The sequence below is a fragment of the Myxine glutinosa genome, chromosome 11 (genome assembly GCF_964187855.1).
Source record: "Myxine glutinosa chromosome 11, kmMyxGlut1.1, whole genome shotgun sequence".
NCBI classification, from domain to species: Eukaryota; Metazoa; Chordata; class Myxini; order Myxiniformes; family Myxinidae; genus Myxine; species Myxine glutinosa.
Window position 1 is genome coordinate 46,417,670 of NC_136271.1, and position 17,231 is coordinate 46,434,900.

Sequence of the window (17,231 nt, forward strand, 5' to 3'; positions counted from 1 at the left end):
TTAATTACATACTATTGTAACGTGAGTACATCTATTAATTATGTACCATTTGAACGTGAGTACAATCCATCTATTAATTATGTACTATTTGAACGTGAGAAAAATCCATCTATTAATTATGTACCATTTGAACATGAGTACAATCCATGTATTAATTTTGTCCCATTTAAACTGAGTACAATCTATTAATTATGTACCATTTGAACATGAGTACAATCCATCTATTAATTATGTACCATTTGAATGTGAGAACAACCCGTCTATTAATTATGTACCATTTGAACTGAGTACAATCCATCTATTAATTATGTACCATTTGAACGTGAGTACAATCTATTAATTATGTACCATTTGAACGTGAGTACAATCCATCTATTAATTATGTACTATTTGAACAGTACAATCCATCTATTAATTATGTACCATTTGAACTGAGTACAATCTATCTATTAATTATGTACCATTTGAACGTGAGTACAACCCATCTATTAATTATGTACCATTTAAAACGAGTACAATCCATCTATTAATTATGTACCATTTGAAACGAGTACAATCCATCTATTAATTATGTACCATTTGAAACGAGTACAATCCATCTATTAATTATGTACCATTTGAACGTGAGAATGTGATTTTGGATGTCACGTCACGTGAGAACATTTGAACGTGATTGTTCGAGTAATTATGTACCATTTGAACCTGAATACAATCTATCTATTAATCATGTACCATTTGAATGTGAGTACAACCCATCTATTAATTATGTACCATTTGAATATGAGTACAATATTAATTACATACTATTTGAACGTGAGTACAATCCGTCTATTAATTATGTACCATTTGAATGTAGGTAGTAGGTTGTAGACAGCAACCACCCAGGGTAGTACTATCTGTCCTGACTTCGGAGTGTTAAAGGTCTTGCATTCAAGATGTCTGGTCTTGCATTCTGTCTGACTCAAACTACAGCTACCGGGCTAGCTTCAATCTTTCATGCAAACAAACACCATACACTTTTCATCATACACTTTTCTTCTCTTTTATTTCAGGCCTGTTCTCGATGAGGGATCATATAGACCGTGCTGGAGCCTCCGACATAAAAAAAAAAATCTAAAATACCCTTTATAGCCAAATCACTTGGTCATTGTCATGTCCAAATATCAGCTTCCTAGCTCAAAAGGTGCCTGAGATATTGCCCAGATGAGAAAGAAAATAAATAAGTGCTTAATAAATCTATAATTAAGTAATTAATCAATTAATTGATTAATCAAAAAAATAAAACATACCGCTTTGGCCAAAGCACTTATTCATTATTTTGCCCAAAAAAGCTTCCTAGCTCAAAGGATGGCTGAGATATTGCCTGGATAAACCAGAGAACCTTGACCTTTGACCCATATAGTCAAAAAACATTGACAGCTTCACTTTTGTCCTTCAGAATCCTCTGGTAATGTTTGACGAAGATGGCTGAAAGCGTTTGCGAGGTATCATGCAAACAAATATAAAAACAAACAAACGAGACAGACCGAGCGAGATATGATCCCAAGACAGACCGACATATGCTCTGATGAAAATTGAAAATTTTCATCAAAGCAAACAAAGGGGGTGAAAACATAACCTCCATCCACCTTTGGTGGTGGAGGTAAAAAAAATAATAATAATAATGCGAAACCCTAAATAGATGAACTGACCCATTATTACGACACGGACAGCTCGGACTGACTTGTTTCATCTGGATTTTGATTCCCAACAGAATAACATGTGACTATAAACTGCCTCCTGATGCTTAGCTGGTAGAGTACTCCATCAGCGAGTATGCCCTTCTTTCATTGAAGGGTGTTAAGCCGGCTGGTCAATCTGCTAGCATTCACTTCTGAATGTTAAAGATCCCACAGCACCCTTGAAAAAGAGCAGGCCATAGTGCAACCTAGGCCATAGTGGTACCCTGACTAAATTCCACATTTCCACGAACTCCATTTCCTGGCCAGTCTATACCTTCACTGATCTTAGTGGGGGCAGAAGATAAAGGACTACTGTGACAAGGGTCACAAACCTTTCGACTACAACATGAACGTGCACTCGGGCATGACTCCCATGGGAGACTATTCCTCATCCCATTGAACTGTCCGATAGGGAGTCGAGACTTTGTCCCCTGTCACCGAATGCACTCCAGAATCTCCGAGTCCCAACTTTTTGGGCCACGTTTTAAAACCCCCTTCTACCTTCAAGCCTGGTGGCCTCAGTGTTGTTCACCTGTTGACTATAATATGGGGATAATAATGCCTTCGCAAGCAGCATAACATGATCGTATGGACATGAATTGTATGGAGAAATGATGTCTCAGCAGATTATTGTAAATGGAGAAAGGAAATCCTTAATAAGCCAATAGCTAATGTTATAACACAAACTGCACTGTTTCCCGCACGTGTGGACCTATCACAGAACATCACTGCTATTGGTGCAGTGGCACCGAGCCAGTGCAGACCTTGTTACTTTCACTCTCGATCAAACTTGTTAATTTCATGTCATTATTCAAAAGAGGTATTGTGGGTTGAATGCAAGATAAACTATAAAGAGCAATCAAGAGATTCCAGACCCTCATCAGTACTTGTTTGGTGTGGTGTATTTTGTGTGGCAAATAAATGAAACAGTTTACTAAATGAAAGGTCACTGATTGCAAGTGAAAGGTTTAAATGGTCTAAAGGGGTCTAAATAGTTGAAAGGGTCTTAAGTGTAGATCGATCTTAAAAAAGGCTATGGGGTCTGACGGGTGTAATTTAAAGTTGAAATGGTCTGAATTGTCTAAAAGATCTTAAAACGTTTAAAAATGGTCTCAGGTCAAAGGAGTCGACAGTGTCGAAAGGGTATCAAAGTGTCAAAAGGGTATCAAAGTGTCAAAAGGGTATCAAAGTGTCGAAAGGGTTTCAAAGTGTCGAAAGGGTTTCAAAGTGTCGAAAGGGTATCAAAGTGTCGAAAGGGTTTCAAAGTGTCGAAAGGGTATCAAAGTGTCAAAAGGGTATCAAAGTGTCGAAAGGGTATCAAAGTGTCTAAAGGGTATCAGTGTCTAAACTCTAAAGGGTATCAAAGTGTCCAAAGGTTATCAAAGTGTCCAAAGGGTATCAAAGTGTCCAAAGGGTATCACAGTGTCCAAAAGGTATCAAAGTATCCAAAGGTTATCAAAGTGTCTAAAGAGTATCAGTGTCTAAACTCGAAAGGGTATCAAAGTGTCTAAAGAGTATCAGTGTCTAAACTCTAAAGGGTATCAAAGTGTCTAAAGAATATGAGTGTCTAAACTCTTAAGGGTATCAAAGTGTCTAAAGAATATCAGTGTCTAAACTCCAAAGGGTATCAAAGTGTCCAAAGGGTATCAAAGTGTCCAAAGGGTATCAAAGTATCAAAAGGGTATCAAAGAGTCTAAAGAGTATCAGTGTCTAAACTCCAAAGGGTATCAAAGTGTCTAAAGAATATCAGTGTCTAAACTCTAAAGGGTATCAAAGTGTCTAAAGAATATCAGTGTCTAAACTCTAAGGGGTATCAAAGTGTCTCAAGAGTATCGGTGTCTAAACTCTAAAGGGTATCAAAGTGTCCAAAGGGTATCAAAGTGTCCAAAGGGTATCAAAGTATCCAAAGGTTATCAAAGGGTCTAAAGAATATCAGTGTCTAAATTATAAAGGGTATCAACGTGTCCAAAGGTTATCAAAGTGTCGAAAGGGTATCAAAGCATCCAAAGGTTATCAAAGTGTCTAAGGAATATCAGTGTCTAAACTCGAAAGGGTATCAACGTGTCCAAAGGTTATCAAAGTGTCCAAAGGGTATCAAAGTGTCCAAAGGGTATCAAAGTATCCAAAGGTTATCAAAGGGTCTAAAGAATATCAGTGTCTAAATTATAAAGGGTATCAACGTGTCCAAAGGTTATCAAAGTGTCGAAAGGGTATCAAAGCATCCAAAGGTTATCAAAGTGTCTAAGGAATATCAGTGTCTAAACTCGAAAGGGTATCAACGTGTCCAAAGGTTATCAAAGTGTCGAAAGGGTATCAAAGCATCCAAAGGTTATCAAAGCATCCAAAGGTTATCAAAGTGTCTAAGGAATATCAGTGTCTAAACTCAAAAGGGTATCAACGTGTCCAAAGGGTATCAGTGTCCAAAGGGTATCAAAGTGTCTAAAGGGTATCTAAAGGGTGTCTTTCGAAAATGGTAGGAAAGTGCAGAAAAGAGTAGAAAAGGGTAAAAAAAAAAAAAAAAAAAAAAGTTCTAAGGAGTGCAATAAGTGAATGGTTTAAAGGTTTGAAGCTAGGGTATGAAGGGTATAAACATAAAGGTTGCAATGGGTTACAAAGGGTTACAAACGGTTACAGAGGGTTAACAAGGGGGTATAAAGGTCGAAAAGGTACGTTCCAATAGTATGTAATTAATGGGTGCAATTAATAGATGGAGTCATGGTCCAAAAATACATAATTAATAGACGTACTTATGGTCCAACTCGTATTCAAACAGTACGTAATTAGTAGACGTACTCACATTTCAGTGGCATCCGATTAATCAATTGATCAATTAATTGATTAATTATTTAATTATTTGATTAACTTATTTTCAAAACGTATTATAGATTCAGATGAAACGGTGGTGATTGAGGTATGTTATTAGCCAATTGATTAAGAAATTAATTCTTTTACGATTATTATTTATTTATTTTAATCACACAATTAATCAATCGATTATTGATTCTCTCCATTTTTGTCATGATGTCAGGCGGAAGGCGGAAGCCTGACAGGTCTTTCTTGTTTATTACTTGCAAAATCGAAGATTTTTCAAGTATATTGGTCGGTTGCGTTTGTGGGTCTGTCTGTCTGTGTCTGTCTGTCTGTCTGTCTGTTTGTTTGTCACTGCCCTACAGGTCACAATTCTAAACCGATCGTCACGAAACTTCACCAAGTTGTATCGGTCGTCCCAATTGAGAAGCCTATTGATTTTGAGGTCAGAGGTCATCCGGAGGTCAAATTTCTAAAATCGCCATTTTAAATCCGATTGACTTGAAAATTGAATAGCATTTGCATGTCGAGTCACTAAATTGGGAAATGAACTATTTTTGAGGTAAAAAGGTCAAAGGTCAAATTTTCAGTCATCAATTTTCATCTGAAAAGCCATCAATTTTCAACCGATTGACTTGAGAATTGAACAGCATTTGCATATCGAGTCTTTAAATTGGGAAACATATTATTTTTGAGGTCAATCGGTCAAAGGTCAACTCAAGTTCAAACTTCCAAAATCGTCAATTTTCATCTGAAAAATCATCACTTTTCATCCTGTTGACCCAAACTTTGATCAATATCGTAAATTTTAATCTTGATGAAATGGACAATTTGCTGTATCGATGGAAAACTTTGGGGGGGGGGGGGCGGATTTTGCAAGTATCGTGCTCCGCATCATGTCTTCTTGTTGGTCTGTTTGTGAACAGGATATCTCATGAAGTTGTTGATGCATTTGGATGAGATTTTGTGGAGAGGTTGGGTATGTGATGAGGACAAAATGATTAGATTGTGGTGAAGATGTGGATCCAGATCTGGCTGTGAGAATTTTAAAGTGATTCTTCACCATTGAGTGATGGAGCTAAAACTGATATGTGGCACGATATCTCAAAAAGCCGTGGAACGATCCGGACGAAACTTGGTGGACAGGTTGCGGGTGTGACAATGACAAATCCATTCGATTTCAGTGAAATTCCGAATGTAGGTACAGATCAGAGAATTATTTAAATTTTTTAAGTGATTTTTCGCCATTGAGTGATAAGGCCAAAAACTATGTATAGCATGATATTCCAAAAAGTTGTGGACGGATTATGACAAACTAGGTGGATGAGTTTGTTAAGTGACAAGAACAAGCCGATTCGATTTTGGTTCAGGTCCGGATCCAGATCCATGGGATGGGATACAAAATGTAAACTGTTCCACCTGGCGGAGGTATGCTCTCTACCGGGTGCTGTTCTCGTCATGATGTTATCAGTGAGTGTAGACCCAGTAAATAACATTGCAATGGATCGGATCACAGTTGTCTATTTTCACTGGTTTCCTATGCTCTCATGAGGCCTATCTCTAACCATGTGATTACTTGGGATCGTATGTTCATTTAATTTAATTACGTATGCCCTGTGTCACAATGATATGGAGGAGTGAGGCCAAAACAGCAAAAGTAAGGAGGATGTAGCTATAGAATGCTTTTTACTTGTCCTTTTGTTTTTTGTTCGCAAAATCACCTCTCGTGCAACGGTAATGATTGTAAAGTAAACGGTATTGCTTGCTTGAACACAAGGGGGACACGACATTGTGTGGAGTGTTTGTTACTGAGCGGCCTGGTCCTGTATTCAAACAGACTGAAAGTGTCATATTTATTGGAACTAAATAAACTGCCACTCGTGGCCACGCCCAGCTAACACAACACCGTTGGGCCAACGTTGGCATTTGGTCAATTGGTCGCAAGTGCATTATTGACGTCGGGGTAACGTTGCCTATTGGTTGCAATTGCGACGTCTATTTTCCAACGTTGGCCTGACGTTGCCTATTGGTTGCAATCGCGACGTCTATTTTCCAACGTTGGCCTGACGTTGCCTATTGGTTGCAATCGCGACGTCTATTTTCCAACGTTGGCCTGACGTTGCCTATTGGTTGCAATTGCGACGTCTATTTTCCAACGTTGGCCTGACGTTGCCTATTGGTTGCAATTGCGACGTCTATTTTCCAACGTTGGCCTGACGTTGCCTATTGGTTGCAATCGCGACGTCTATTTTCCAACGTTGGCCTGACGTAGCCTATTGGTTGCAATCGCGACGTCTATTTTCCAACGTTGGCCTGACGTTGCCTATTGGTTCCAATTGCGACGCCTATTTTCCAACGTTGGCCTGACGTTGCCTATTGGTTCCAATTGCGACGTCTATTTTCCAACGTTGGCCTAACGTTGCCTATTGGTTGCAATCGCGACGTCTATTTTCCAACGTTGGCCTAACGTTACCTATTGGTTGCAATTGCGACGTCTATTTTCCAACGTTGGCCTAACGTTGCCTATTGGTTGCAATCGCGACGTCTATTTTCCAACGTTGGCCTAACGTTGCCTATTGGTTGCAATCGCGACGCCTATTTTCCAACGTTGGCCTAACGTTGCCTATTGGTTGCAATCGCGACGCCTATTTTCCAACGTTGGCCTGACGTTGCCTATTGGTTGCAATCGCGACGCCTATTTTCCAACGTTGGCCTGACGTTGCCTATTGGTTGCAATCGCGACGTCTATTTTCCAACGTTGGCCTGACGTTGCCTATTGGTTCCAATTGCGACGTCTATTTTCCAACGTTGGCCTAACGTTGCCTATTGGTTGCAATCGCGACGTCTATTTTCCAACGTTGGCCTGATGTTGCCTATTGGTTGCAATTGCGACGTCTATTTTCCAACGTTGGCCTGAAGTTGCCTATTGGTTGCAATCGCGACGCCTATTTTCCAACGTTGGCCTAACGTTGCCTATTGGTTGCAATCGCGACGTCTATTTTCCAACGTTGGCCTGAAGTTGCCTATTGGTTGCAATCGCGACGTCTATTTTCCAACGTTGGCCTAACGTTGCCTATTGGTTGCAATCGCGACGTCTATTTTCCAACGTTGGCCTGACGTTGCCTATTGGTTGCAATCGCGACGTCTATTTTCCAACGTTGGCCTGACGTTGCCTATTGGTTGCAATCGTGACGTCTATTTTCCCACGTTGGCCCAACGGTGTTGTGTTAGCTGGGCACGGCCCATCCTTTGGGAGTCGAGATGTTGAAGATTCCTTGGTGCTCTTCAAAAGGAATAATTCATTGTGTGCCGGCCTCGTGCTGCAGGTAAATCCACTGTGTATTTTTATTTATTTATTTATGTTCAATAAATGGCATACTTGGTTTCATGATGCCAAAGTAAGAGCCAAGTACAGGCAGGATACGATCAGGACCCACAATCATTCAGAGCGACCTGTAGTATACAAGAAGGAAATAAGTGCTGACCTTAACTCATGGATTAGTATCGTATCGTATTCGTGGACTAGAACAGGTGGGGCAGGTAGATTACCCCACCCCAAAAGTTATGATGTGGCAGCTGGGGTTTTTTTCTTTTACAACAACCGAATAATGAATGACCTGGTAATTCTTCAGATACCAGCTCGACTTCCTGAAGATTTTAACTCAAATCCTTAAATACTACTCCCTTCAGGTGGATTTCCACCCACGAACGCTGTGATCCCCATCAGCGTCCTCACTATATTTTATTATTACCTTCGCAAAAGCGGAAGGTTATGTTTTGATCGCTGTGTATTTATTTGTATGTCTGTGTGTGTGTGTGTGTGTGTATGTTATTCGCATAACTCAAAAAGTATTCAACCGAATTGCATGAAATTTGGTGGGATGATTGGTTATTATACGGGACACATTTGATTAGATTTTGGGAGCAATCGGGTCAAAGGTCAAGGTCAAGGTCACGAAAAGGTCAAAATCGTATTTTTACCATAGCGCGGTCAATTTTTATCCAATTGGCATGCAACTAATGCCAAAATGTTCAGAATTCAATGCCCGATCTTGTGATATACGACATGACCCAGTGAAGACATTACCCTTGTTAGCGGTTGGGGGTCAAAGGTCAGGGGGGTCACGACCTTGCAAAATGTGCGTTTTTTGTCATAACTCGGTCAATTCTTATCCGATTTGCATGAAATCAGCACCAAACTGTTCACTGTTCTGTTCCCTACACTCCCATGCCAAGTACAGAACAGTAGCTGCGGCGAAGGTATGCGCTCTACCGAGTGCCCGTTCTAGTTATTATTATTTTTTTGTATACAAGATCGAGGCTCATGAAAGAGCTAACATTAATCACACAAAACAACAAAACAGACACATAAAACATATAATAAGGGGAGCAGAAGACAAGATGGGGAGAGAGGGGGAAGCACACAAACACAACATTTGAGAGCAGGGACATCGGGAGATCTGTGGGAGGGAGAGGGCTTGGGGGAGGAGGCGTGGGAATGGGGGGTGGGGGTGGGAGAAGTATAAAACACAAGGATACTGCTAGGACTTCCAGGAAAGAAGTTGGTATTTCAAACAAGGTGGATCTGGGGTGAATTAGCGGGGGTAGAAAAGATCAAGGTTTTGGATGGGGGAAGATAAGAGATGATGGTGAACATCTGTTTTAAAGACCTGGAGGGAGGAGTGGGATTGAAGGGAATGGGGGAGGTTGTTCCAGAGGTGGGAAGAAAAAGGGAATGAAAGAGTGAAGGTGAGCACAGTCTTGATTTTGGTAGTTTAACTATAAGAGGGTAAAAAAAATTTGACCGCACCGCAGCCATTTTGGGTATATTATTGGCTGATTGTTAAGGTTACCATAAAGCTAACCGGTTATCTTCAGAATAAGAGCTCTCTGCAGTCATTGTCAGTGCTGTGGTGTTGATATGGCGTGCACATGATAGGCCAAGTGGGTTTTACCGACCTGTGTGTTTATTACCCTGTGATACGGTCACGTGGTTTATAAATGGACCCCCCTGTTCCCTGCCTGGAGTTGTCTGATGACTTCCTGTTCTGGTGGGCGACCCCGAGTGGCGTGTTTTGTGTGCAGGACATCCCACGTGCCTGCAGTTCACGGACAACATGCGTGCGGCCGTGCGCACCTACCGCTGGCAGTGCATCGAGTGCAAGAGCTGCAGCCTCTGCGGAACCTCGGAGAACGATGTCGGTGGCAGAACAGCGCGGTCCACACACATCCATGCACGCGTAAACACAAAGAACAATGCGAAAAACAAATAATATTGCTTACAGCGGTTGTCCATCTCCATGTCACGTGTGAGGTTTGTTACTTGCCGAGGAGAAGTGTGAAGACCTTTTGCGGATGCGGACGCGGTTGGTCTCCGTCAGTTGTACTTTGGCCGAGCGATGCGATTAAGGCTTAAGGGGAATCGTTGACTCGATGTAGTTGAATTAACTTGATGAGGGCGAGATGCGTTCGGTATTTTAAAAAAAAACTCATCATAGGGATTATTTTTAATTAGGTTGATTAATTTAATTAGATTAGTCTAAATAAGGATACTTGGCTTGATTTAAGAGCTACATTTGTATTTTCTCACTTGTTGGGTATGCAGCTCTATCTGTGGTGTAACTCCAGTTTGGGGGAGGTTGGGGGTGTAATCCTAGTTGAGGGGTCGTGTCCGTAGGTTGGGACATGGAGGGGGGGGGAGGAGGGAGAGGATGGGAGTGTTTCACTAGTTTGGGGGGGGGGGTGGAGTGCAACTCCACACCTCGGGGGGAGGGTGTAAGTGGTGTAACCTTAGTTTGTGGTGGGTGTCACCCTTTTTAACATGAACAAATACTCCTGTGGTTGACTATTTGTTCATGCTGTTGTTCATGCATGAACAAAACTAGGGTTCCACCCATTGGGAGGTGGAGGGGTTGTTAACTGGTGTGCGTGTGGGGGGAGGAGGGGTACAACCCTCGTGTATAGGGGGTATAATCCTAGTGGATGGGGGAGGGGTATAACCCTGATGTACAGGGGGTGTGACCCAAGTGTATAGGGGGTGTAACCCTAGTGCATGGGTGGGGGGTGTAACCATAGTTTATAGATGGTATAACTCTAGTGTTTAGAGGGTATAACCCGAGTGTATGGGAGGGGGGGGGGGGTGTAACCCTAGTGTATGGGGGGGGGCGTGTAACCCTAGTGTATGGGGGGTGGGGGTGTAACCCGAGTTTATGGGGGGGTGTAACCCGAGTTTATGGGGGGGTGTAACCCTAGTGTGTGGGGGTGTAACCCGAGTTTATGGGGGGGTGTAACCCTAGTGTATGGGGGGGTGTAACCCTAGTGTATGGGGGGTGTAACCCTAGTGTATGGGGGGTGTAACCCTAGTGTATGGGGGGTGTAACCCTAGTGTATGGGGGGTGTAACCCTAGTGTATGGGGGGTGTAACCCTAGTGTATGGGGGGTGTAACCCTAGTGTATGGGGGGGGTGTAACCCTAGTGTATGGGGGGTGTAACCCTAGTGTATGGGGGGGTGTAACCCTAGTGTATGGTGGGTGTAACCCTAGTGTATGGTGGGTGTAACCCTAGTGTATGGGGGGTGTAACCCTAGTGTATGGGGGGTGTAACCCTAGTGTATGGGGGGTGTAACCCTAGTGTATGGGGGGTGTAACCCTAGTATATGGGGGGTGTAACCCTAGTGTATGGGCGGGTGTAACCCTAGTGTATGGGGGTTGTAACCCTAGTGTATGGGGGGTGTAACCCTAGTGTATGGTGGGTGTAACCCTAGTGTATGGTGGGTGTAACCCTAGTGTATGGGGGGTGTAACCCTAGTGTTTGATGGTTGTAACCCTAGTTTATATAGGGTAAAATCCTAGTGTATCGGGGTGTAACTATAGTGTATAGCCCTTCGTATATAGAGGGTAAAACCCGAGTATATAGGGGGTATTACTCGTGTTTGTGGGGGTGGGGTGTAACCCTAGTTGGGTAAGCGTTAATTTTATGAGCATGTGCTATTAAAGCCCATTTTGATAACGAGCATCCTCTTGTATGTATCCATTGTGCGTTCTCCCCGACCCCTCATCGTTACCTGTATCCCATGTTTGTCCATCTCCATCTATCCTCTCCCTCCACCCTGCTATTGACGTTTCCTCTTTCTCCTGCTGTTCCCTTTGTTATGTTGTGTGTTGATCCTTTCTGTGTCCTAGCTCTTCCACAAGCCTTGACTATTTATTTAATTTTTAAAAAGCACAAACACTGACCTTTCCAGGTGGTATATGGATTGAAGGAAAATGTAAATATAATCTGCAGCACAATGGAAACTGGTTTTCAGGAAGATTTTAATCACCCACCCCATGGAAAAAGAAAATCTTTTCATTTTATAACATCTTCAATATTTTGAGGTCTTATCCAGGTGACAGCAATACTTAATAATGTTTATGGAATGTTATATTTATACAGTGGAGTGACTTAGAATAAAAGTTAACGTTTGTGTCGAGATAAAGCAAAGAACTTTGTTGCAGTTGCTGCACTGGTTATTTTTGGGATTGAATAGGCCACTCGATGAAACAAAGCACATTGTGATGTTTATTATAGGGGAACTTGGCACATATTATTTATACAACAGAAGGAGGATAGATAGATTGGTTAAATTGATTAAAAAGGAAGGGAAGTGTGTTGGATAGAGGAATATGGGAAAGGAGGGGATGAAAAGATAATGTATGGAACATGAGAGGTGCAGGGGGATCCCAAAACTTTACTAGTTTGCAGACGTATTATATGGACAGGCCCTATCGGTGCATAGATTTGAACTTTGATTTAAGGATCCCATTTGTATTTCCGTTTTCAAGTTTCACATGAAAGCATTTTCATTTGGTATTTGCCATGTGACATTTAACATTCCAAAATATATGGAGGGTGTACCTAAGTCGATCCTATTGGAAGCTGTATGGAGACGCCATACGTGCCTAGACTCCGTGCGCACACAGCATAAGGTCCTGTTGTCTAATCGTCCCATAGATCATTAACAATTCCTTCAACCTGTGCTCCACTACCCTGTACGATCTCCTTGGACATTGTACATTCAATGGGGATGTTACTCTTCTACAACAGTACAGCTACTGGCTTTGTCTTCTTTCTGTAGAGGACGTACATTGGTTGTGGCTTTATTAAATAATTATTTTTTAGGTTGTTTTCACCTGATTAAGGACTTGACAGTATGTTGTGAAACTATGGACAAGTAATTGAGTTGGGAAAATGTTTGAGTCTGAGATTGGGGTGGGTTAATGGGGGTACAACATCCTGTGTTGGTTTTATCGACCTTTTTTTTTACTCGTTAGCGTCGCTTTAATTAGGTCGTTTCCAAATTTCTGTTTCCCATTGGAAAGCAAGTAAGACGCCATTGCAGCTTCAGAAACACCCTTTGCTGGTAATTTTCTACGCAAGTCCCAAAGCGGTTGAGCGGACGATGTTTGGCTTTGAAAGAGAGATGGTGGCATCGAAAGGGGCTGCCGGGCCTGCAGGATTGATCTGTTTGCGACGAATCGTTCTGCACTATTCAGAATGCAATGCGACGGAGCTCTGCTCTTGCTCTAACCACGCTCACCATGTTTGACAGCATGTCCAATTGTGCCAAAAATGAGTTGATTTGTATAATTTCTGAGTCGAAAGATTTCGTGCAGTTTGTGAGTGTAAACACTTCCTTTATTGGGCTTCCAGTTTCGCTTCCCTACTTCCACGCCCAGGGACAACCTAACTCGCCATGTCTTCATCCCTTTTATCAGGAGAAAGAGGGTTACATGTACTTGGGGTCATCCTGCTCCGATGAAGGGCTGCACTTTGCCTCCCAAGGCGGTCAGAGCTTTATAATCTTCCAAAAATGTCCTTGTTGGGACTCGACTGACCTTTTAATGAGGAGTCCCAAAGTTTATCAGACTTTTATATATTTTTGGCACAGGCTTGATGGACCCAACAACCTCCTTTTCCTGCGTCTGAGTTTCCCAATATGTTTAGTTTATTTGTAATTTAAAAATTTTTGGGGAGATTTATACCATGGCGTTTACAGTGACCTCGGTGAGCATAAACAGGTGAAATAAGAACTTATTTTAGGTACTTTTAAGTGCAAAATACAAAAAGTATTGAATATCAAAGAATGGATTTGAGCTTTGATGCATGCTGTGTGCACACCCTCACACTCTAGAGGTTTAGCGGTTTAAAGATCACGACACTGGAAACTAAGATGTCTTTTTAAATGGAGTCCACCATTTATCTGGTTGTTTCATATCACCCAACTCAGCCATTCTAGGGTCCCAAATCCCCACCTCTACCACTTCCTTTCTCCTATCCTCTCATATTTTCCATGATGCCATCTGCCGAACCTCACGTCCTTTACGTTTTGACACGCCACTTGATGCGCGTAGATGGGAACACAGAAGATGGAATATTGGTGGAAACACGGAAGACCTTTGACGCGCCCTTCGAGATCCCCTTGATCTAACGACAAAGGGCACACACAAATTGTCCGTCAAACTCCACCAAGATGTTGTCTTGTGAAAACTTGGCAAAATTCCTTGTCCAGAAATTTCATGTTGGGAGCCGTTTTGGTAGACGGGAAAAAACAAAAGAAGAAAAGTTGAATTTTGTTGCCCTGCATATAAAGTCATGAACTTATCCAGACATTAATTTTGTTTTGGTTTATTAAGGGTCTTGAGGACCTCATTTTACACTTAACCCAAATGTTATAAAGAGTTGTGGATCAATTGTATATAATTTGATAGATCACTGACAAAATGGTCACTGCCTGACCAATGGGTCCAACAAGTGAAAATTACAGGACAGCTGGCTTGATGCGTTTCCGAAAGGCATTCTTAAAGACTGACCCTCAAAATCCGTAGATCCAGATCCGCCCATTCCTCAGTCCGATTACTGTCGTTGCACTCACTCTCTGGGCGGCCTATGATGAAGCGTTGATGGTAAACGTTGAATTATGACGTGAGGGTAAATGGTGGTATTTCCCATAACAAGTGGTGGACACGGCAGCTTGTAGTTAGATAAACGGAGTGATGGGATGTGTTTGTCCACCCCTCTCCCCACTACCCTGTCCACCTTTGTGCCAGGAGCAGTTGTTATTCTGCGATGATTGCGATCGTGGGTATCACATGTACTGCCTCTCGCCCCCTATGGATGAACCTCCAGAAGGTAACGGTGTATGTAATGGATAGTCTTTGGTGAGCGTAACCCGCAATGTATGTGAATGCTGGGATGGGGGTGTAACACAGACACGATGGGCCGGATGACCTTTTTTTCTTTGCTTGCCTTACATAAGGGTGAAAATTTTGGTGCTGCTCATTTAAAAAATTATTTCCTTATTTTTAAATGATTAGTTGGACTGAAGCTTTTGTTTTTTTTTGGTTGTTTTGCTGAATGTTAGTTTTATATGAAAATGGAATGCAATAAAAACAAGGAAACTCGGATGCAAGAAAAGGACATTTGGCCCATCACACCTGTGCCACATTCAGGACAGACTAACTTGAGGAGGACCAAATACATCAATCAGCATGCCTTTAGCGTTACATTTGACATTGTGACCCGATTCACCAATTTGACCTTACCCATAATGCCACACTGCCTGAACAGCATAGACAATAGTAGAGCCTATGTGAGAAGTTTCAACCTCATTTTTGTTTCATCGCGTGAAATATTTTGCACTAGAAAGTGATTTTCACCAGAAAAGGGCTTTCTCCAATGGAGACGTTTTGTATCACCGAATTCTGCTTTCCTGTGACTGAGCAATTCTAAGGATCCCATTGACCATCATCCCTCTCCTATAATATTTGTGCATCATGTGATACTTTGCACTTGTAAACTTTGCCAAGAGTGAAATTCCAGATTAATCGTGTTGGTTTCCGTTTGTAATCGAAGAAGGCCGTTCACGTGAAAAATGTGAATCACCTGTTGAATCACAGCACTATTTGCTCCCAGGACTCCAGGGAGGTCCAGGGTGCTGGCCATGACTTGCCAACTCTTTGTGAATAACATAGTGGGATCTCTGGCGTCCACCAACTAATCTCGGCAGAAGGGATGCCAGTTTGCTTTTTGCCCTTTAAGTACGTGTTGGCAAAACAATTTTACGAAGTTGTCAAAAGTAATGTTTGATGAAGCGTTGATGTGATTTCCGATATAATTGAATGGGTTTCTGGGGTTTGAACAAATAAATTGTTGGATATTTGATAGTGAACTGACTGAGGCCCTCTCAGACAACTTCTAATTACCTCCCATGCCCTCCACCCACACACGCTTTTCGTAATCTGTGGCCACTTAAATTATCTCCAATTCCAGCTGCTTTGGTGTCGCTAATCGTACCATTGTCCATGGTATTGCAACACACTTTAGACACCACGCAATCAGTGGGATTCTCAATCCACATTTCCTCTAATGGCTCCAACTCTCTGAGAGTTGATCATGTCCAACCTTCCCTCCGTTCTTTCCTGCTCTTCTTCAAGGCTCCTCGTACCATGTCCTCTTGAACTTGTCTATCTATCTGATGGTCTTGAGTGAACCACCAAGGGCCTGCCGTATCTGCCACTTCAATCGGGCAGATTGGTCTGGCCTGCACTTTACCATATCCTCCAACTGTGCCGCTATCTATTCATCCCTGGATATAGACAGTGTTGAGACAATCTCTCAAAATAATGCCCTCACTCCATCGGAAAGATGCCCTCACTCCATCGGAATGATGCACTCACTCCATCGGAATGATGCCCTCACTCCATCGGAATGATGCACTCACTCCATCGGAATGATGCACTCACTCCATCGGAATGATGCACTCACTCCATCGAAATGATTCCCTCACTCCATCAAAATGATGCCCTCACTCCATCGGAATGATGCACTCACTCCATCGGAATGATGCCCTCACTCCATCGGAATGATGCACTCACTCCATCGAAATGATGCCCTCACTCCATCGAAATGATGCCCTCACTCCATCGGAATGATGCACTCACTCCATCGAAATGATGCCCTCACTCCATCGGAATGATGCACTCACTCCATTGGAATGATGCACTCACTCCATCGGAATGATGCACTCACTCCATCGTAATGATGCACCCACTCCATCGGAATGATGCAGTCACTCCATCGGAATGATGCCCTCACTCTATCGGAATGATGCCCTCACTCCATCGGAATGATGCCCTCACTCCATCGGAATGATGCCCTCACTCCATCGGAATGATGCCCTCACTCCATCGGAATGATGCCCTCACTCCATCGAAATGATGCCCTCACTCCATCGGAATGATGCCCTCACTCCATCGGAATGATGCCCTCACTCCATCGGAATGATGCCCTCACTCCATCGGAATGATGCACTCACTCCATCGTAATGATGCACCCACTCCATCGGAATGATGCAGTCACTCCATCGGAATGATGCCCTCACTCTATCGGAATGATGCCCTCACTCCATCGGAATGATGCCCTCACTCCATCGGAATGATGCCCTCACTCCATCGGAATGATGCCCTCACTCCATCGGAATGATGCCCTCACTCCATCGGAATGATGCCCTCACTCCATCGGAATGATGCACTCACTCCATCGGAATGATGCCCTCACTCTATCGGAATGATGCACTCACTCCATCGGAATGATGCCCTCACTCTATTGATTCGTGCTTTCACACTTCCACTTATCCTGCCCAACTTCCCAACCATGTAACGA

At 42.6% G+C, this 17,231-nt stretch overlaps 1 protein-coding gene across 3 annotated transcripts in view; it reads left to right on the top strand.

Annotated features, from left to right (window-relative positions):
* LOC144894265 (zinc finger protein ubi-d4-like) overlaps positions 1-17,231 on the top strand; it is an 81,752-nt gene that overhangs the window by 52,559 nt on the left and 11,962 nt on the right. For 2 of the 3 annotated variants that reach the window (XM_078786627.1, XM_078786628.1), the window contains exons 9-10: positions 9,615-9,769; positions 14,624-14,699. In XM_078786627.1, coding sequence (XP_078642753.1) covers positions 9,615-9,769; positions 14,624-14,699 — 231 coding nt within the window. Of the gene's footprint in view, positions 1-9,614; positions 9,770-14,617; positions 14,700-17,231 lie in introns of all 3 variants that reach the window. The other variant, XM_078786629.1, reaches the window with a different exon arrangement.